Source organism: Macaca fascicularis, chromosome 1 (genome assembly GCF_037993035.2).
Source record: "Macaca fascicularis isolate 582-1 chromosome 1, T2T-MFA8v1.1".
Taxonomy (NCBI): domain Eukaryota; kingdom Metazoa; phylum Chordata; class Mammalia; order Primates; family Cercopithecidae; genus Macaca; species Macaca fascicularis.
In genome coordinates, this window is record NC_088375.1 from 83,460,919 (window position 1) to 83,484,338 (window position 23,420).

Below are 23,420 nucleotides of genomic sequence, written 5' to 3' on the forward strand. Positions count from 1 at the left end.
GGGAAGTCAAGGTGGGAGAATAACCTGAGGCCAGGAGTTCAAAACCAGCCTGGGCAATATATCAAGACCCCATATCTATATTTAAAATAAAATATAAAGATAATCTCAATTTGATCTTAAGCAATGGGTTCATCTTTCAAATATTCTAGGGTATTAGAATAGGTACATCAACTCTATGCTATTAACCCAATTAAAATAACTCAACCCCAATACAGACAAACCTTCTGATAACTCCTGATGACTTAACAGTCGTTAATGGAAATCCTCTGAAGCAGCTCATGTAACCATATCCTTCACAAAAGCACTGCTTATTCTACCAATTTTATCTCAAAAATTTTAAACAATAAATCATGTGGGTTCTTTCCTAAAAATTCTCAGAAACAGAAAGTCTTCCTCACACTCTCCCCTCTTACTCGTGCATCTGCCCCACCTCTTAACCCATCCAAGAGAGATAATGAAATGCAACTTTGCAGGAGATAGCGTTTTATTCTTGTCCTTGGTGACAGAAGATCACTGAAGGCCTAAAGAGGTCACAGCACCGAGTAATAAAATTGCTTCAGAACAACAGGGTTATAATTATTTGTAATTTTCCATTAGAAAAATGTTTACAAAAACTAACTTGCAACAGTATTTGTGCAGCAAACCCACGGTAATGTCTAAATTTTTATGCTGCACTGACATTTTTGGTAAAATACTTATGGGAATAAAAACAAGCCAATGACTAAAACTTGAATTATTTTTAAAAGATGGATTAAAGGGCATTTGTCAGTAGCAGTTGAAAAATCTCTCCCATCATTCACAACAGAAATATTTTTTACGTGATGACATTTACATAATCCTATGGAAAGATTACATGAAACAAGCTAAGGCAAAGTGCCTCTTATACCTTACAATTCAAGCAACAAATTTACTGCTAAATGTAAATAACAATTCAATAAACAAATCTAGAATAATACAGGATAGTATTTTCCAGTTTTCAAATAATATTTTTGCAGTTACATTGTTTCCAAGATTCCCAAGATTCCCAAGAAATAATGTCTTGGGGTGTGGGGGCTGGGGAGGGACAGCATTAGGAGAAATACCTAATGTAAATGATGAGCTGATGGGTACAGCAAACCAACATGGCACATGTATACTTATGTAACAAACCTGCACGTTGTGCACATGTACCCTAGAACTTAAAGTTTAATAATAAAAAAAAGTAAAATAAAATAATGTCTCTTTAAGAAGTGTCATTAAGATCACATAAGCTAAAGGAATACCTCGTTTTGTAAATAGGTCACTTCATGCTTCAAAAAACATTTTTAAGTATAAGAAATCTAAAATAAGAAAAGTTAGCTTTAATGGCCCAAAGTTTTCCTCTACTTTTTTTCTCCAAATGAACCTATCCAAGTAGCAAAGAAAAGTCAAAACTGCAAAAAAGTAATTGGTTTTCTGATGAAGATGAAAAGAAGTCTTCAAAATGAAATGTTAAACATTTCCAATTCTGAACAAAGCTGAGAATAAGAGAAGAAAAAATAAGCTATGGGTAAGAGCCGAGGTGTTACTGGAGAGGTAGTAATAGCCATGTGGGTATGTGGCACACTGTGAAGGGATTGGCTAAACCCAAATAACTGTGTAGTCCTAGAAGATATCAGGCACTGGCGGGGCACAGTGGCTCACACCTGTAATCCCAGCACTCTGGGAGGCCAAGGCAGGTGGATCATCTGAGTTCAGGAATTTGAGACCAGCCTGGCCAAGATGGGGAAACCCCGTCTCTACTAAAAATACAAAAATTAGCTGGGTGTGGTGGCAGGCACCTGTAATCCCAGTTACTTGGGAGGCTGAAGCAGGAGAATCATGATCACACCACTGCACTCTAGCCTGGGCAACAGAGCAAGCCTCCATTTCAAAAAAAAAGACATTAGGCACTCAGAGAAGCCACATCAAGGCCCAGCCAGGAAGAGATGGCACTGCCTGCTGGGGTTTAGTGACAAATGCAACTCAATCCTCTTATTCCTTTCCACAACATCTGAGGACCTCTTCTCACTAGAGACATCCTGTCGTGTAATAAAAATACAGCTGACCATTGAACAACATGGGAACTGCACAGGTCCACTTATACACAGACTTTTTTTTCCAGTGTGTTTTTCAGTATTTTTTCCAGTGTTACACTGGAAAAACTGTTCCTGCCTTCCCTTCCACCTCCTTCACCTCTCCCACTTACCCTTCCCAAGACAGCAAGGCCAAGCCCTCCTCTTCCTGCCCCTCCTCAGCCTGCTCAACATGAAGACAAGGATGAAGATCTCTATAATGATTCACGTCCACCTCATGAAAAGTAAATATATTTTCTCCTTCTTGTGATTTTTTAATCTTTTTTTAAATAACATGTTCTTTTCTCTAGATTACTAGAGAAAAGTAATCTAGAGATTACTTTACAGGCTCACGCCTGTAATCCTAGCACTTTGGGAGGCCGAGGCAGGCAGATCACCTGAAGTGAGGAGTTGGAGACCAGCCTGACCAACATGGAGAAACCCCGTCTCTACTAAAAATGCAAAAAAAAATTAGTCAGGTGTGGTGGCAGGAGCCTGTAACCCCAGCTACTCGGGAGGCTGAGGCAGGAGAATCGCTTGAACCTGGGAGGCAGAGGTTACGGTGAGCTAAGATCGCGTCATTGCACTCCAGCCTAGGCAACAAGAGTGAAACTCTGTCTCAAAAAGAATATGGTATAAAACACATATAACATAACAAAATATGTGTTGATCAACTGTTTATGGATATCTATAAAGCTTCTACTCAACAGTAAGCTATTGGTAGTTAAGTTTTTGAGGATTCAAAAGTTGCACTTGGGCCGGGTACAGTGGCTCATGCCTGTAATCCCAGCACTTTGGGAGGCCAAGGCGGGCAGATCATTTGAAGTCAGGAGACCAGCCTGGCCAACATGGTGAAACTGCATCTCTACTAAAAATACAAAAATTAGCCTGGCATGGTGGCATGCACCTGTGGTCCCAGCTACTCGGGTGGCTGAAGCATAAGAATCGCTTGAATCTGGGAGGAGGAGGTTGCAATGAGCCAAGATAGCACTGCTAAACTCCAGCCTGGGTGACAAAGTGAGACTCTGTCTCAAAAAAAAAAAAAAAAAAAAAAAAAGTTGCACTTGGGTGCCAGAGTCCCTAACCTCCTCCACCCCTCTACTCGCCTTTTTTAAATTTTACAGTTCAAGGGTCAACTGTATTTGGTCTGGGGTCCTCAGTTCCTAGTACAGGGCTCCTTAAAGTGTCTTTGGTATACTAATGAGATGATTCTTGGCTGAGGGGCTTCTAGGTGGCCTCAGATGGGGCCAAGTAGCCAGAAATATCATGGCATGATTGGAAAGCTGGAACTCAGGCCCACACTTCCCACCCCATTACCTCCCCCTGCCAACAACTGGGGAAGGGAGATGGACTAGAGATGGAGTTCAATCACAATGGACAATGATTTCATCGATCATGTCTATGTAATGAAACTTCCATAAAAACCCTGAATGACAGGGTCAGAGGGCTTCCGGGTTGATCAACATATGAAGGTGCTGTGAGAGTCACACTTGGAAAGGGTAGGAAAAGACTCAACCCCCACACCCTCACACCTTGCCCTATGCCTCTCTTCCATTTGGCTATTCCTAAATTATATCCTTTATAATAAATGGTAATAGTGAAGTGCTTTCCTGAGTTCTGGGAATCATTCTAGCAAATTACCAAATGTGGGTTGGGTGGTTTCAGGAACCTCAGTATTTGCAGTTGGCTAAGCAGATGTGGGTAGCCTGGGCACTCCATTTGCAGCTGGTATCTGAAGCAGGAGCAGCCTTATGGAACTAAGCCCTTAACCTGTGGGGTCTATGTTAACTCTGCATAGTGTCAGAGTGAACTGAATTGTTGGACACCCAGCTGGTGAAGGAGAAGAGACTGCTGAAGTAAGGAAAAAAGTCACTCACATACTAACTCCGATTATAGGTGTGATGCACAAAATAAATTAGCGGTAAGCAGTTTTAGACTTCATGGAGCCATGAACATCAAAAGCAGAGTAGATAAATCAATACAGAACTGGCTGCCAATATTTTGCCCTACTTGCCAGGTATGTGATGGGGCAGTGGTGGGGACCAACATAACTTATTTAAAATGATATTTTTGGAATCTAAAAATAGGAATATTTCAAAACAAAGACAAATCATTAAATGCAATAACATGAGCTTTCTAGACAATTCCCTCTATTATCTGTAGATTTTTTTCCCCCCATCTCTCCCTGGACCAGTGAAATGCTTAGCCAAGGGCCTGCTTTAAAATATGGCTGGCCTTAGCCACAAGGGACAGTATTGCTGCATGGACACTGGTGAACAAATAATAGAGCAATGCATCATTTTACTACCATCCTATCTGCATCATGACAAGCCTCAAAATGAATACCCGGTCAAAGTCTTCAAGATTCTGAGTCAGTGAAGCAACTACGCAAAAGATTAAATTAGTAAATTACCAAGCAGTACTTTTGTGAAGATTAGGCACTAAATTAGTTATAAACAAAAACTTCACTTTTGTGACCCAATGCAATTGGTATATATAGTTAATTATACTTCATCTTCTGATGTTAATTTTGGTATTTTAAAATAAAATATGGCATTAAAAGGCTAGAAACAGCTCGTTTAACAGAGGGGAAAAAAAGGTCTAAAAACCAAGACACCAAATTACAATTTTGTGATTTTGTCAGCTGGTTCATTTCTGAATATAGTTAAGTTGACTGAGCAGGTATATGTGATGAGAACGCTTGCCAAGTTCTATTCTCATAGGTACCAGTGAATGAAGCAGTTCCTGGTACTTAAGCAGACTAAGGATTGCTAGGCTAGTCTTGTATATACTATTTACTGAGATCACAGTAAAACCAAGTTGTTAACAAATATCAATTTTCAAAGATATCACTTATTAATCATTACTTGTCAAAGAAAGCATGAATATGACAATACGTAGCACATAGTAGGCACTCTTCAAATGCTTTTTCAGCACATACTGTAATCTAACAAAATCCGACTCATCAAGACCTGGATCAAATACTATTCCTCTTATTAATTCTTTCTGGGGTTCCCAAAGCCAGAACTAATTGCTCCTTCCTCTGAGTTATCAGAATATTCATTAATCTCTCAACAACCAAGAACTCTCTGAGGAGGCAATATTTAAGCCATGGAAAGGACTTGAGTTTTACTCCAAGTGTACACTGGGAAGCCACTGAAGGGCTTTAAGCAGAACATGACCTACATTTTAAAGATAACTGTACCTACTACGTAGAGAAAGAATTCAAGAAAGTGGCAGCAAAATCAAAACAGAAGCACAAATACCAGACTAGAAAAAAAGGAGGAACAGGAAAGCACCGGAGATGTATGTTGTAAGTACAACAGAAAGGATCTGTAGATAGATAGGATGCAAAGGAGGAGGCAATCAAAAGGAGGAAAAAGATTATGGATGCACCTAGTATTTGAATGATACTCCCAGTTAGTATGTGATAAGCTGTAAAGTATTAAAATGTACCACCACTGAAAGTCATGACCCAACTCATTTATTTAGAAACATGTCTTCATCACCTTTGAAAATGGAAAATATGTCATTCCTTCTTGAATCCCCTATGTGCAGCACAGAGTCTAGTCTGTAGTGAGTTATCAACATGTGCACAATAAGCTACTATACTATCAGCCTCTTAAAAGAATGTATCCTAAAGAAAGAGAATTAGCATCACGTCTGTTATGATACTGAGTCATTCTATGAACTAAGATGTCATTTATTCAGAAGATAAAATACTAAGAAATGACACTAAAAACTTTGAAATTTTAAAGACAGGATTTCCATCTTATTATCTGATGTCAATTTATTGGGTTAAGTCTACAATATTAGGACATTTCAAACATTAAAGAGGCTCAGAGTAAACACAACTGTGTTAGGTTTCAACTCAATTCCACAAATATTGTTCACATTTTTAACACAGGTCCTGGCATATAGGAAAAGTGAGTAAGACCATCTCAGTTAGAAAAGATTGTGGGCCGGGTGCGGTGGCTCACACCTGTAATCCCAGCACATTGGGACGCTGAGGCGGGTGGATCACCTGAAGTCAGGATTTCGAGACCAGCCTGGCCAACATGGCAAAACCCCGTCTCTACTAAAAACATAAAAAATTAGCCAGGCGTGGTGCCTTGTGCCTGCAGTCCCAGCTACTTGGGAGGCTGAGACATGAGATTTGCTTGAACCCGGGAGGCAGAGGCTGCAGTGAGCCGACAGTGCGCCACTGCACTCCAGCCTGGGTGACAGAGTGAGACTCTGTCTCCAAAAAAAATAAAAAATAAAAAAATAAAGATTGTGCATTCAGATAGGAATAAAAAACAGTTTCCCCAAATAGGAAAGTGAACAATAAATAGCATGTGCTATATATTGTGTTAAGCACTAGATTAGCCTTTTCCTAGTCCATAGCACCAACACCACCACTCTGAAATCACCATCCTACAAATAAATGGAGGGATCACTCCAGAATCCTCCATGACCCTCACTGCTCCACACACACAGTCACCAAGGCCTGTCAATTATATTTCCAAAAGACTCCTACGATGCATCAGTATCCTTTGTTCACAATGCTCAAAAGCTTTAATTTGGGCCCTCCCTAGTTCCTCAACTGGATTATTTCAGTAATCTCCTTACCTGTATCTCTCATTGCAATCTTATTCTCCCCTCCCAATGCTTCTAGAGGGAAACTTTTACAAATAAAATCTGATCATGCCACTCTTCTGGTTAAGATACCTCAAAGATTCATTTCAGGATAAACTCTGGCTTCACAGCATCACATACAGGGTCCACTATAATTGGGCCTCTGTCTTCCTCAACATTTATTCTTTCTTTAAAATACTTATTAAGCATGTAATGTGTGCCAGACATTATTCTACCATCCTAGTGCTGGGAGCACATTGGTGTTCAAAATAGTTCAACACTACAGCAATAACACGCCTTCCCCTCTTCCTGACCTATCTGCCCCATTTTCATCTTCCCAGATACCTTCTAATTCTGACCTGTCCTTGAGAATTCAGAAAATCACCTCTTCTTGAAAGCTTTTACACTCCCCCAAAACAAGAACTTATTTCCTGTGCTCTCACAATATATTGTGCACATCATCTCTACCAGTATCAGATGTTAAACCCATGAAGGACTAGCACTGTATTTCTCCTAATTAAAGATTTGTGAGAGAAGTGGCCTGAAAAGTGGTGAGAGATACTAAGTATAAAAAGCAAAAATCTGTAAACTTGGAGTAAGAGCCCTGAAATACGACAGTGAAAGCTTCCTTTTCTGACCTCCAATGCCCAAATGGACAATCTCTCCACTCCTCCCCTTCCCATCCACAAACCATACCACTAGCACTCTAAATGCTCAGAGCTCAACTCATCACTCTGCACTGTTCTGCTCCCAGAGGTTAGACTGTACTTGAGAATCAGCTGTGCAGCCTGGGCAACATAGCAAGACTCCCACCTCTACAGAAATGAAAAATTTAAAACATCAGCTGGGCACAGGGGCACATGCCTGTAGTCTTAGCTACTTGGGAGGTTGAGGTGGGAAGATCACTTGAGCCAGGAGTTCAAGACCACAGTGAGTCATGATCATGTCACTGCACTCTAGCCTGGGTGACAGAGCGAGACTGTCTCAAACAAAACAAAACAAAACAAAAAAACCCAAAAAAACAAACAAAAAGAATCAGCTGTGTTTGTGATCAAATGTATTCATTGTAATTGTACTTGTAAGTCTGCAATCTAAATATTATATAAATTGATATGATGTGAATATACAGAAATACTATAAAAATTAAGTTAAATGTTTTGAAAAGTCTTTATCAAGGTAGGTCACTAAAAGGATCATACAAGTCTAGCAGAATTCTGTATTCAGAATGCTTTGCATATGTCTAAGTTCTCTCTCCACTTCAAAGAAACCAAAGCTGAAACATCATTATCTGCTGGGACATGTTTTAGGAAGAAAAACAATATAGAGTTCTCATCACCAGACTAACACTAAAGAAAAAGCTTTACAGCAAAAGACTAAAGAATTAATTAATGCATACGATATAACAGAGACTAGAGTATTTAAAAAATGAGAGACACAACAGGAGCAAGCACACAGAGGGACAGCCATATGAAGAGGCAGCAAGAAGGCGGCCATCTGCAAGCCAAGGAGAGAGGCCTCAGAGGAAACCAGCCATACCAGCACATCAATCTCAGACTTCCAGTCTTCAGAGTTGTGAGAAAATAAATTGCTGGGCCAGGCGCAGTGCCTCACGCCTGTAATCCCAGCACTTTGGGAGGCTGAGGCAGGTGGACTGCTTAAGCCCAGGAGTTCAAGACCAGGCTGGGCAACATAGCAAAACCCCATTCTCTACAAAAAATACAAAACTTAGCCGAGCAGGGTGGCAGGCACCTGTGGTCCCAGCTATGGAGGCTGAGGTGGGAGGATCACTGAAGCCTTGAGCCAAGATTGTGCCACTGCACTCCAACGTGGATGACAGCATTAAGACACTATCTCAAAAAAATTTTTTTTAAAATTTAAAAATCTGCTTAAGCTTCCAAAAATAAATGAAAAATAAATATTTAAAGTTATATGTCATTTTTAAGGATACCAAACTTTATTTCAATTAACCAACCACTATCACTATTAGACCAAATTAGAGACTTATCTCCTTTGCCATTCCATTAAAAAAAGAAAGAAAAAAAATCTTGCTAAGAATCAGGGGAAAAAAATCTGCTTGCTAGTTACAATTAGGTTCTGCCACAATGGCTGAGAGATTGAGGAATACAACAAAAACACTGTGAATGCCACTGACAATCAGCAGATGCAAATAACAGCAGCCTACAAAGTTATTTTCTGCAAGGCAAGAAAACCATCTGGAATGCAGCAGTACCAAATATGCAGAAAGGCAAAACTTCCTTAAAGACCACATTAATATTTCACTCATCTTTCTGAGAAACAGAATAAATAAAAGGTAAAAATATCAATATGGCACTATTAAACTCTTTGTCCTACAACATGTGCAAAGTACAAATGCAGTCTAGTATGATGGATCCAGATTCACCAAAGAAAATGATCAGTCTAAATGATCATCGAAAGCAAGATGGTGTGATTTAAAAGAAACATTTCAGCAAATCTATTGGATCATTCTGCAGGATGAAAAAAATCTCTTAAAGTTGGGGAAAATGTTAAGGTTAAATACAATAATATGTAGAAAAAGTACTTTAGAGAATGTACCTACCACATGTAGTCATGTGTGCTTAGGAGTAATCTTTTTTCAATAGGGAGTAATCTTTCAGGGAGTAATCTTTTCTCAATAATTCTTATGGTACTATTTGACTTCAATCATGAGTTCCTCTTACTTAAGTGACTCGGGCGATAAAAAGAACCTGTCCCTATCTGCAACATACCTGGAGACAGAGAATAATAAAGACAATGAGAATGCACAATTTCCATATTCTTAGAACCACAAGAGAGACAGAGAAACTTGTAAAACTTATAAAAGCTCTGGAGACAGAAAAAAATAAAAAGAAACATTAACAGGCTGGGTACAGTGGCTCAGGCCTATAATCCCAGCACTCTGAGAAGCCAAGGCAGGAAGATCACTTCAGCCCAGGAGTTAGCGAACAGCCTGGACAAAATAAAGTGAGACTCTGTCTCCACAAGAAATAAAAAATAAAATAAATTAGCCAGGCACAATGGTGTGCACCTGTAGTCCCAGCTACTTGGGAGGCTGAGATCACTTCAGCCCAGGAGTTCAAGGTTACAGTGAGCTATTATTGAGCCACTGAATTTTAGCCTGGACAACCGAGTGAGACACTATCTCCTAAAAAAAGAAGAAAAGAAAGAAATATTAACAAACTAGTAAGATTAAGTATCTAGGATGGGAACCTGCTTTGTGTGTGCAACTCTAGCTGCACATCTACATAATGATGAAGACTTGGCCTGCTGCTAAGCAGCACAGAAAAAATTCAAACAATCCTCTCTTTCTTGTAATATGAAAGACTAATTAACAATGATAAAGCAAATGTAAAAATTAAAACCAGCTGGGCGCGGTGGCTCATGTCTGTAATCCTAGCACTTTGGGAGGCCGAGGCGGACGGATCACGAGGTCAGGAGATCAAGACCATCCTGGCTAACACGGTGAAACCCCGTCTCTACTAAAAAATACAAAAAATTAGCCGGGTGTGGTGGCAGGCGCCTGTAGTCCCAGCTACTCAGGAGGCTGAGGCAGGAGAATGGCGTGAACCTGGGAGGCAGAGCTTGCTTGCAGTAAGCTGAGATCCGGCCACTGCACTCCAGCCTGGGCGACAGAGCGAGACACCATCTCAAAACAAAACAAAATAAAATAAAACCAACTGTTTCAGAAGAATGCATTCTACAACTGTCTATAAATATTTCAGAGGCTATATTTCAGAGTACTAACTGTAGGCACAAAAAATCCTATCAATTAAGAAAAATGTATCAGTTAATTACTGTCTAATAGAGACTAACTGCTCCCCAGTTAGTCAGTCATAAAGAATCTAAATCTCTTGGTTTACATTATGAAAGACCTAAACCCCAGAGACAATTAAGTGACATAAATAATTACTGAGCCAGTGTTGATACTAATACTACTAATAATAATAGTAAAAAAAAAGGATATGTATATAGTACTTACTAAGTGCCATATATGGTTCTATGTGCTTTGCCTTTATTAATTCACTTATCTTTTCAACAACCTTATTTGGTAGGTACCGTTAATATCCCCATTTTACAGATAGGAAATTGAGACCCAAGAAGTGAATTAACTTGACTAAAGACATACTGTAGGGAGAGGCAGAAATGGGACTCAAAGCAGCCAGTCTGCTTCCAGGACTGGACTTGCAACCACTCTACTAAAAAAAGAAAGATTCTGGCCGGGTGCGGTGGCTCAGGCCTGTAACCCCAGCACTTTGGGAGGCTGAGGCGGGCAGATCATGAGGTCAGGAGATCGAGACCATTCTGGTGAACACAGTGAAACCCCGTCTCTACTGAAAATACAAAAAATTAGCCGGGCGTGGTGGCAGGCGCCTGTAGTCCCAGCTTCCAGGGAGTCTGAGGCAGGAGAATGGCGTGAATCCGGGAGGCAGCAGAGCTTGCAGTGAGCTGAGATTGCACCACTGCACTCCAGCTTGGGCGACAGAGCGAGACTCCGTCCCAAAAAAAAAAAAAAAAAAGAAAGAAAGATTCTATCAACTATATTAGTTCCACAAAATTACTTCTTCGTATATTTTCTATTATTTCCACATTGTACTTCACGTTATATTAAATTTGAAGCTAAGAGGAAAGAATTTATTTGCTGAAATTTATGTTCTTTTCAGAAATAACCCAGGTTTATTTTAAAAGATTTCATTACTGAAGATATAATATTAACCTATAACAAAAACATGTCTAGAATATCAGATTTTTTTAAGGTAGAAAGAAGAAACTTATTTATAAAATTAATACTCCAGGGAAAGTTTCCTTCAAATAGAATCTCAACTTTCTTCAAAGAATTACATGAAAGACAAAATCTGTGGGAAACATTTTAGACATCAAACTATAGATACAGACAGAGATTCACACAGGCATGCACACAGAAACATGAAGAATAAAATAGCAGCTACTGTTCCATGATTTTAAACTACTCCAATTTTGTTACTACACAATGTATCAGTTTAGCACATTACAGGAAGCACATGAACTTTGAAATCTATTAGACAATTAGAAGAATATTTCTTTCCATCTTTCAAAAAGAACAGGTAAAAAGAAATAATATACTTTCAGTTATAAATATTTTCATCCAAGTCAGTGTAGAAAAATATTGACTAGAAAATTAAGATAAAACTTCAACCTAAAACTACAGAAAAAGACCCTTTCAATGTTTAAAGTTTTGTTATGCTCCTTTGAGATGCTTTGCTGTTCTTATGTAAGACATCACAGAGCTTCCTAATGATAAACTTTGCTTTTAAAATTTCTCACCCTGCTGTGTGATTCTGGCTCCTACTCTAAGTATACACTGTAAGAAATAAAAATTTATACCTGCTTCTTCTTCCACACACCCTCAACTCACCAACAAAAAAAAACAGCTATTAATGATCTGCACACCTCCTGGTATTCATGCCCAGAGACTTGCCCCTACTGAACAGAGTATGGCAAAAATAATAATAATAAATAATAATAATAATACATACACATACATATATGGAATAATGAAGGAATTATCAGGAATAAAATGAAGCCCTCAGTCTAACAGCTGGCATGCAACTAAATCCAACCCATTAATGTGAATGAGCTTAGAAGCAGATCCTCCTCCCCCCGTGATGACTTCAGTTGAGACTGCAGCCCTCGCCAACATCTTGACTGCATTTGTGAAAGACCCTGAGTTAGAGGATCTACCTAAGCCAAACCCAGAATCCTGACCCTCAGAAACCGTGTAATACATATGTGATGTTTTCAGCCACTAAAACTTTTGGTGTAATTTATTGTGTAGCTATAAATAATACACCACCCCTTCACTCCCTCTTGCCTGACCCCAAGACCTTAAACTACTTAAAAGCCAAGGTTGGGCTGGGTGTGGTTCACTCCTGTAATCCCAGCACTTTGGGAGGCCAAGGTGGGCGGATCATTTGAGGTCAGGACTTCGAGACCAGCCTGGTCAACATGGTGAAACCCTGTCTCTACTAAAAATACAAAAATTAGCCAGGCATGGTGTCTTGTGCCTGTAATCCCAGCTACTTGGGAGGCTGAAGCAGGAGAACTGCTTAAGCCTGGGAGGTGGAAGTTGCAGTGAGCCAAGATGGCATCACTGTACTCCAGCCTAGGCAACAGAGAGAGACTCCTTCTCAAAAAAAAAAAAAAAAAGCCAAGACTACCTGAGATTTCATAAGCTCCATGACTTTTAGCACACATATAGGCACACAGGGCTCAGATTCTTTGTATGGCCACCCATCTTTTTTTAATTGGACTTGTAATTTTCAAAGATCAATTCCCAGTGCATCAGCAAACCTAAACCATCATTCACAGCATTAGAGTTCACAAAAAGTATAGACACCTAGAAATGGTCACAGAAAAAAAAAAAATGTGGGAAAACACTTCACTTGGCAACACACACTTCCCTATCTTAGTAAATTCTCCCATTAACAAGAAACTTTTCTCAGTAACTGAATAGATTATTTCACCTGTTTCCTGTAGTTCTTCTTTTCCTCACATTATTTTCATGAAGTTATATGGCAAAGCCTCTCAAAATACTTTCCAAGCACCATAGAGTTAAAAATACCAAGTGTGGCTAATTTTAGCTATAATAAAGGCACCAGACAGAGCCAACTTAGGACAGATGTGGAAATAAAAATGGGGGATGAAAGATGGGGTGGGGGTGGAGGGTGGAGGGTGAGCCACACTGTTTTTATATTTTCACTTTGCAAAGTTATTACTTTCAATGAATGGTGTCAGCAAAAAACAAGTACCATATGAGACCAAGAAAGAAAACCTGAAGCAGAATACTATAGAATCTCAATCTGTTTTTCTCAAAGTGTAAGCAGGGAGGGTTCTGCTTCTGGCCAAGTAATGGCCACCTTTCCAAATGACCCTCCCATAGATAAAACTATAAACTCTGGATTAAAATTTAATAACAATTTTTTTTTGAGACACGGTTTCACTCTGTCACCCAGGCTAGAGTGCAGTGGCGCTCACTGCAGCCTCTACCTCCCAGGCCCAAGCAATCCTCCCACCTCAGCCTCCCAAGCAGCTGGGACCACAGGCACGCACCACCACACCCAGTTATTTTTCTTTTTTTTAATTTTTAGTAGAGATGGGATCTCCCTATCTTGCCCAGGCTGGTCTCAAACTCCTGAGCTCAAGCAATCCTCACCTCTGCATAAAATTTATAGAACAACTATATGAAATGATATGATTTGGATCTGTGTCCCTGCCCAAATGTCATGTCATTGTAATCCCCAATGTTAGAGATGGGGCCTGGTGTGAGGTGACAGGATAATGAGGGTGGTCCTTTCATGAATGGTTTAGCAACATCCCCTTGGTGCTATTCCTCTGATAGTAAGTTCTCATGAGATCTGGTTGTCTTCCTCCTCTCTCTCTTGCTCCTGTTCCAGCCACGGGACGTGCCAGCTCCCCCTTTGCCTTCCACCATGATTGTAAGTTTCCTGAGGCCTCCTCAGAAGCCAGCATCATGATTCCTGTAAAACCGTAAGCCAATTAAACATCTGTTCTTTATAAATTACCCAGGCTCAGGTATTTATTTATAGCAGTGAAAGAATACACTAATGCAGGAAAGCACTGGAGAACGAGAAGAAGGGAGTCAACTCTTTTCAGAAAGGAATAATATGGGGAGAGTTCTCTGATGTTTACAGCTTTTAGCCTGACAACTGGTCCTGGCCTGTGCTACATGGGAGAGCTAAAACTCCAACAGAAACCCCCACAGACTTTCTAGCTTAAAGATAAAAGGATAGAGTTCAGGGCAATCTATAGCTGCTGCAAAATGAGAGGATATTCCTGGGTGGAAAATGACCTAGTGGGCAGGAAGGAACCCCAAATTCTGTATATAAACTCTGCCTAAATTTCTGGACGATCCCTGATCTACTCATGTGTGGGCCGTTTCCAAGTAACTCAAAGAGCTGAACCAAAATATGACCCACTGCCTAAAAGACAGAATTTGCTGTTTGAGTCCAACCAAGTTATACATATCTGTGGGACAGTATCATCGGGGCTAACATATTAATATGTGCAAGAATCTGGGACAACTCCCCACTCTCCGCAAAAAAAGAGCAAACCATCTAAAACATCTAAAAAGCATCTAAAAACAACCACAAGTAGGTATATCACAGTTGAAGACGAAGATACTTGAAATGGCTAGAGAAAAATGAAACTTTACATACAAAAGAACAATAAATTGGATGACCACAGACATCTTCATATTGTACTGCAGAAACAAAAGAGAGTGGACACAGTAAAACGACGTCTTTAAAGAGCTCAAATACGGCCGGGCGCGGTGGCTCAAGCCTGTAATCCCAGCACTTTGGGAGGCCGAGACGGGCGGATCATGAGGTCAGAAGATCAAGACCATCCTGGCTAACACGGTGAAACCCCGTCTCTACTAAAAAATACAAAAAACTAGCCGGGCGAGGTGGCGGGCGCCTGTAGTCCCAGCTACTCGGGAGGCTGAGGCAGGAGAATGGCGTAAACCCGGGAGGTGGAGCTTGCAGTGAGCTGAGATCCGGCCACAGCACCCCAGCCTGGGCGACAGAGCGAGACTCCGTCTCAAAAAAATAAATAAATAAAAATAAAGAGCTCAAATACAAAGCTGCCAATCCAGAATTCCACATCCAGAGAAAATATTCTTTAAAAATGAAGGCAAATAAAGATATATTAAGAAAAAAAGAGGCCAGGCGAGGTGGCTCACACCTGTAATCTCAGCACTCTGGGAGGCCACAGCGGGCAGATCACCTGAGGTCAGGAATTCAAGACTAGCCTGGCCAACATGGTGAAACCTCGTCTCTACAAAAATACAAAAATTAGCCTGGCATGATGGTGGGTGCCTGTAATCCCAGCTACTCGGGAGGCTGAGGTGGGTATATCGCTTGAACCCAGGAGGTGGAGTTGCAGTGAGCCAAGATCGTGCCATTGTACTCCAGCCTGGGCAACAGAGCAAGACCCTGTCCCAAAAAAAAAATAAAAAAGAAAGAAAAGAAAAATAAAAGAGAAAAAAGAAAAGAGAATTATTCAAGTTGAAAGAAAATGGTATCAGACAGACACTCGAATAATCTGTAAGAAATGAAGAGCATTAGTCTGGGTGCGGTGGCACACACCTGTAATCCCAGCACTTTGGGAGGCAGAGGCAGGCGGATTACCTGAGGTCAGGAGTTCATGACCAGCTTTACACGGTGAAATCCTGTCTCTACTAAATACAAAAAAATTAGCCAGGCATGGTGGTGCATGCCTGTAATCTGAGCTACCTGGGAGGCTGAGACAGGAGAAACACTTGTACCTGGGAGGTGGAGGCTGCAGTGAGCTGAGATTGCACCATTGTACTCCAGCCTGGGCAACAAGAGTGAAACTCCATCTCAAAAAAAAAAAAAAAAAAAAGACAAGAAATGAAGAGCATCAAAAATGGTAAATATAGGCCGGGCACAGTGGCTCACACCTGTAATCCCAGCACTTTGGGAGGCTGAGGCAGGCAGAGATCACTTTAGGCCAGGGGTTCAAGACCAGCCTGGCAAACAAGGCAAAACCCCATCTCTACTAAAAATACAAAAATTAGTGAGGCATGGTGGTGCACACCTATAATCCCAGCTATCTGGGAGGCTGAGACACAAGCATCGCTTGAACCCGGGAGGTGGGGGTTGCAGTGAGCCAAGATTGTGCCACTGCACACAAGCCTGGGCGACAGGGCAAGACCGTGTTTCAAAAACAAAAAATGTAAATACAGGGTAAATATAAATTAGATTGTGTTCTTTTAAGGCAAAACTTGTAACGTTATCTTAAGAAGTTTCAAATTATGCAGACGGGATATATCAGACAAATACAGCAAAATAAACGGGGGGGAACAAACCTAGAGAGTTGCAAGGTTTCTACGTTTTATGTGAAGTGCTACAACATTAACTCTAAGTAAATGGTAAAAGTGAAAGCAATAGCTAATAGGGGAAAGAAAATGCAAAGTGGTATAGCAAAAAAGTCAGTAGAAAAATTAAAATAGAATTCTAAAGGTTTTCAATTTATCCCCCAAAAAGGCAGAAAAGGAGTAACAAAGGAGTGAAAACAGAAGGGACAAACAGAATACAAATATTAAAATGGTAGACCGAAGTCCAACCTCTTCATAATTACATTAAATATTAATGACTAAACACTCTCATTAAAAGGCAGACATTAGATAATAAAGAATCAATTACATGCTGCCCACAGAGATGTACTTTAAATATACAGAAAGCAGGTAGGTTCAAAGTAAATAAACACTGGTAAGCAACAGAATCTTCAAAGTAACATTAAAAAAAGGAAAAAAGTAAATAAAACATTATATGCCATGAAAACAGTATGCATATAGTAATATCAGAATTGATACATGAGTATCAGATAAAGTAGACTTTTAAGCAGAGGAACTTTTCAAAATTATAAAACAGTCAATTCATCAGAAATAAGTAACAATCCTGAATGTGCAGCCACCTAATCACCGACTCTAAATACATAAAGCAAAAATTGACAGCATTAAAGGGAAAAATCTCAGTACTTTGAGAGGCTGAGGCGGAGTTCCTGACATCTGAGGTCAGGAGTTCAAGACCATCCCGGCCAACATGGTGAAACCATACCTCTACTAAAAATACAAAAATTATCCAGGCAGTAGTGGCATGCGCCTATAATCCCAGCTACTTGGGAGGCTGAGGCAGTAGAATCACTTGAGCCTGAGAGGCAGAGGTTGCAGTGAGCTGAGACCACGCCACTGCACTCCAGTCTGGGCGACAAAGTGATACCCTGTCACCAAAAAAAAAAAAAAAAAAAAGGGAGAGAAAGAGAAAAAGACATTTTCACAGTATTAGTTGCAAATTTTAACACCCCCTTAAACTGATGAACTAGACAACAGAAGTACACAAAAAAATTTGCAAGCACATAAATGAAGGTTATTAATCACTTTGACTCATTTGATATTTTAAAGACACTATACATAACAACTACAGAACACACAATCATTTCAAGTACACCTATAATCACCAAGATAGATGATATGCTGGGCCATAAAAAAATATTCAATAAATTGGCCAGGTGCAGGGGCTCATGCCTATAATCCCAGCACTTTGGGAGGCCGAGGCGGTGAATCACCTGAGGTCGGGAGTTCGAGACCAACCTGACCAACATGGAGAAATCCCATCTCTACTAAAAAAATACAAAATTAGTCAGGTGTGGTGGCAGGTGCCTGTAATCCCAGCTACTCGGGAGGCCGAGGCAGGAGAATTGCTTGAACCTGGGAGGCAGAGGTTGCAGTGAGCCAGGATCACGCCACTGCACTCCAGCCTGGGCAACAAGAGTGAAACTCTGTCTAAAAAAAAAAAAAAAAATCAACAAATTTTAAATAACTGCAAGCATAGAGAGTATGCTCTCTGACCAAATAGGAATTAAATTCAAAATCAAAATTAACCATAAGATACCTCAGAATACATGTATGATATTTGGAAAATTTTAAGTGCATGCATAAGAAATCCATGGGTGAAAGAAGAAAACAAAGAAAATTAGGACCAAGCATAGTGGTTCATGCCTGTAGTCTCAGCACTTTGAGAGGCCAAGGTGGATCACTTGAGCTGGGGAGTTCAAGACCAGCCTGAGTATCATATGAGAGCCTATCAGCACCAAAAAAAGGTAAAAATTAGCCAGGCATGGTGATGCATGCCTGCAGTCCCAACAACTTAGGAGGCTGAGGCGGGGGAATCATTTGAACCCAGGAGATGGAGGCTGCAGTGAGCTATGAGCACTTCAGCCTGGGTGACAGAGTGAGACCCTGTCATTCATTCATTCACTTATACATACATAAATTGGGAAATTAGGAAATATTTCTAACTAAATCATTATGAAAATTTGGCAAATAAAAATCATGAGCTACATCCAGGTGCAGTGGCTCATGCCTGTAATCCCAATACTTTGGGAGGACAAGGTGTGAGCATCACTTGAGGCCAAGAGTTCAAGACCAGCCTGGGCAACACAGTGAGATGCCGTCTCTACAAAAAAATTTAAAAACTAGCTGGGTATGGTGGCGTGCACCTGTAGTCCCTGCTACCCAGAAAGCTGAGGTGGGAGAATTGCTTGAGCCCAGGAGGCTGAGGCTGTAGTGAGGCATGTCTGTACCACTGCACTCCAGCCTGGGAGACAGAGAGAGACCCTGTGTAAGAAATAATAATAAATAAATAAGAAAAAAAATCATGAGATGCAGCTAAAGCAGTGACGAATGGGAAATTTATAGTTGTAAATGCATATATGAGAAAAGAAAGGCCTAAAGGCAAAGATTTAAGCTTCGTTCTTAAGTTAGAAAAGAATGGGCATGGTGGCTCATGCCTGTAAATCTCAGCACCTTGGGAGGTCAAGGGAGGTCAAGGTGGAAGAACTGAGCCCAGGAGCTTGAGACCAGCCCGGGCAACAAGGTCAGACTCTATCTCTATTAAAAAAATTAAAAATTGTCCAGGCATGGTTGTGTGCACCTGCAGTCCCAGCTACTTGGGAGGATGAGGCGGGAGGATCACCTGAGCCAAGGAACTCAAGGCTGAGGCATAAGAATTGCTTGAACCCGGAAGGCAGAGGCTGCAGTGAGCCGAGGTCGCACCACTGCACTCCAGCCTGGGAGACAGAGTGAGACCATCTCAAAAGACAGACAGATGAAAGAAAGACAGAAAGAAAGACAGATGAAAGAAAGGAAGAAGGAAAGAAGAAGGAAGGAAGGAAGGAAGGAAGGAAGGAAGGAAGGAAGGAAGGAAGGAAGGAAGGAAGGAAGGAAGGAAGGAAGGAAGGAAGGAAGGAAAGAAGGAAAGAAGGAAAGAAGGAAAGAAGGAAAGAAGGAAAGAAGGAAAGAAGGAAAGAAGGAAAGAAAGAAAGAAAGACAGACAGAAAGACAGAAAGAAAGAAAGGAAGGAAGGAAGGAAGGAAGGAAGGAAGGAAGGAAGGAAAGAAGGAAAGAAGGAAAGAAAGAAAGACAGACAGAAAGACAGAAAGAAAGACCGACAGAAAGAAAGAAAGAAAGACAGAAAGGAAGGAAGGAAGGAAGGAAGGAAGGAAGGAAGGAAGGAAGGAAGGAAGGAAGGAAGACAGAAAGAAAAAGACAGAAAGAAAGAAAGACAAAGACAGAAAGACAGACAGAAAGAAAGACAGAAAAAGAGAAAGAGAGAGAAAGAAAGAAAGAAGAAAGACAAAGAAAGACAGAAAAGAAGGAAGGACGGAAGGAAGGAAGGAAGGAGGGAGGGAGGGAGGGAGGGAGGGAGGGAGGGAGGGAGGGAGAAGAAAAGAAGGAAGAGGAGGGGGAAGGAAAAGGGAAAAGTAGAGGGAAAAGGAAGAAATAAATTGATATATTGAGCTCCTCACAAACAAAACTCCAGGCACATGGTTTCACTACTGAATTGTGTGAAATAGCTCAGGAAAAAACAGCCCTGGTATTACATAAACTCTCAAAAAAATAAAGAAAATATTTCCAGCTTGATTTATGAGACCAGTGTGATCCCAACATCAAAGCCACACAGATATTACAAATAAAGAAAATTATATTATCCTTCAATAATATATGAAATTTCTTAACAAAATAGTATCAAAGTTGGCAATATTAAAATACTAACACATCATGACAATGTAGGGTTTATTCCAGGAAGGCAAGATTGGTTTAACATCTGAAAATCAAGGTAATTCACCATAACAGAATAAAGGAGAAAAACAATGTAATGCAAAAGAGGCAGAAAAAGGCCAGGCCCGGTGGCTCACCCGTTATCCCAGCACTTTGGGAAGTCGAGGCAGGCGGACCGCTTGAGGTCAGGAGTTCAAGACCAGCCTGGCCAACATGGTGAAACCCTGTCTCTACTAAAAATACAAAAATTAGCCGGGCGTGGTGGCACATGCCTGTAGACCCAGCTACTCAGGAGGCTGAAAATCTAAAAAAAAAAAAAAAAAAAAAGGGGGGGGTACAGAAAAAGCAGGATAAAATGCAACGTCTGTCTTGACAAAAACTCTCAGAAAAGTAGGAAGAGAAGTGATTTTCCCTAATGTGATAAAGATCATATGCAAAAATATCTAGAACATCATACTTAATTTTGAAATACTGAATTCCTTTCCCCCTAAGGTCAGGTAGAAGGCAAGGATGTTCTTTCTAACCACTTCTGTTCAACATTGTATTGGTGGTCCTAGCCTTTGCACTAAAGCAAAGAAAAAAAAAAAAAAGAAAGGACAGAAAGACAGAAAGGGAAAATAGCCTCCACTTGCAGATGACGAATTGTTGGTTATAGAAAATCCTAAGGAATCTACAAAGCAGCAAATTAGTAAGTGAATTTAGCAAGGTCACAAGATTCAAGTTTAATTTAAAAAATCAGTTGCATTTTTTATATAGTAGCAACAACAAACTAGAAAAATAAAGTTTTAAAAACTACATTTGCAATAGCACCCAAAAAAGAAAATCTTAATAATATCATGTGTAAAATCTCTATGCTAAAAACTAAAACACACTGGTAAGAGAAATTTTTAAAAACTTAAATATAAACATAACACAATGTTCATGGATTGGAAGGCTCAATGTTGTTAAGATGTCAAGTCTCTCCTAAATTAATCTATAGGTTGAATGCAATCACAGTGAAAAATCCCATCAAGACATTTTTGTAGAAACTAATTATAAAATTCATATGGAAATGAATATCTAAAACAACTTTAAAAAAAAGAATAATGATAGAAGTCTATCTAATAATGATAGAAGTCAAGATTACAAAGCTACAGCAATTAAGAGGGTATGGTAGTGGCCTCAAAAATAGACAAATATATCAATGAAGCAGGACAGAGTCCAGAAATCAACACATATAGAGACAACTAATTTTTTAAAAAGACATCAGTGGAGAAAAGATAGTCTTTTCAGTAAGTGATGCTGGAACAAGTGGATATATATGCAGAAAAAAAACTCAATGCATACATCACACCATACAAAAAAAATTATTCAAGATATATCGATTTAAACCTAAAAGCTAGACCAATAAACTTGGAGAAGGAAACCTAGGAGAAAAATCATCGTGCGTAGGCAAAAGTTCTTCTCAATCATCATAGGAAAAAAAGGCAAATTAAAATTTTCTCCCATAAAAAGACACCTTTAAGAAAATGCATAGAGTATAAAAATTTTCTCTCAATAAAGTTGTTACAGGAAGAAAGAGAGGGAAGAGGGAAAAAGGGAGAGAATGCATACCTAGGCAAGGCACAGATGAGGAAAAAATCTAAAAAACATAAATCTGATACGAATCCAACATTTCTGAAACGCCAACAACCAATAAAACATTGGGCAAATAAGTCGAACAGATATCACAAAACATGATATATAAATGCTCAGTAAATTTGTGTTAAATCATTAATCATCAGAGACACGCCAGTTAAAGTCATAATAAGATGCCACTACATAACCAGCAGGATGGCTAAAACATGGTTTAACCTTAACTCCCACACAGCAATGGTGAGAGTATAAAATGGTTCAACAAACTTTGAAAGAAAAGTTGGGGCCAGACATAGTGGCTCACGCCTATAATCCCAACACTTTGGGAGGCCAAGGTGGGCAAATCATGAAGTCAGGAGACTGAGACCATCCTGACCAACATGCTGAAACCCTGTCTCTACTAAAAATAGAAAAATTAGCCGAGCTTGGCAGTGCATGCCTGTAGTCCCAGCTACTCAGGAGGCTGAGGCAGAATCGCCTGAACATGGGAGGCAGAGATTGCAGTGAGCCGAGATCGCGACACTGCACTCCAGCCTGGCGACAGAGCAAGAGTCCATATGAAAAAAAAAAAAAAGTTGGCAGTTTCTTACAGAATTAAACAAACACCTACCCTCTGACAAGTCAATTTCAATGTTAAGTATTGCCCAAAACTGGAAACAGCCCAGGTATCCATCAACAAGATCCTGATGGATAAATTGTGGTGTATTCACACAAAGATTCATCAGAAAACAAGAAAAACAAACAACTGATATATGACATGATAAACTGCAAAAACATCACACTGTAAAGAAAGCCTTACACAAGAGTATATATTTTACGGTTCCTAGATGAAATTCTGGAACAGGATAAAAAAGCTAATCTATAGTAGACTAAAACTCTACGGGCAGCAGGGGAGGCAAAGCGAGGAGTGACACGGGAAGGGGCTTCAGTGAATTTTGGCATCACCCCCAGAACATTCTGTAATCTTGAAAGGAGTTTGAGTTACACATGTTTGCATCTGTCAAAACTTGCTCAATAATCTTGCATTCCGCTATATATATATATTTATTACAAAAGGAAAAAAAATAAGCATTATTGAACCCTAGGTAATGATATAAATACTGACATACTTAGACAATAGTGTGCTGATGACTACAACTTACTTTTTATTTAGAAATGCATCTAAATAAATAAATTACAGTCAGCCCTCAGTATCCTCGGAGGAATTGGCTGCAGGACTCCCACAGATACTAAAATCTGCAAATACTCAAGTCCCTTATATAAAATGGTATAGTATTTACATATAACCTATACACATCCTCTGGTATACTTTAAATCTCTGGATTACTTATAATACTTAATACACTGTAAATAGTTGTTATACTGCATTGTATTTTTATGTGTATTACTGTTGCATTGTTTTTTAATATTTTTGATCCGTGGATATGAAACCCATAGAGGGCCAACTGTATAGGGAAAAG

The 23,420-nt window shown here is 39.9% G+C and overlaps 1 protein-coding gene across 22 annotated transcripts in view; it reads right to left on the minus strand.

The window, feature by feature from the left end:
* Positions 1-23,420, minus strand: part of ENAH (ENAH actin regulator) — a 156,502-nt gene that overhangs the window by 72,893 nt on the left and 60,189 nt on the right. Inside the window, exon 1 of one of the 22 annotated variants that reach the window (XM_065542568.2) lies at positions 9,268-9,380. The exons of the other annotated variants lie outside the window; for them this stretch is intronic. Coding sequence (XP_065398640.1) covers positions 9,268-9,272 — 5 coding nt within the window. The 5' untranslated portion in view covers positions 9,273-9,380. Of the gene's footprint in view, positions 1-9,267; positions 9,381-23,420 lie in introns of those variants that run through there. 22 annotated transcript variants of the gene reach the window in all.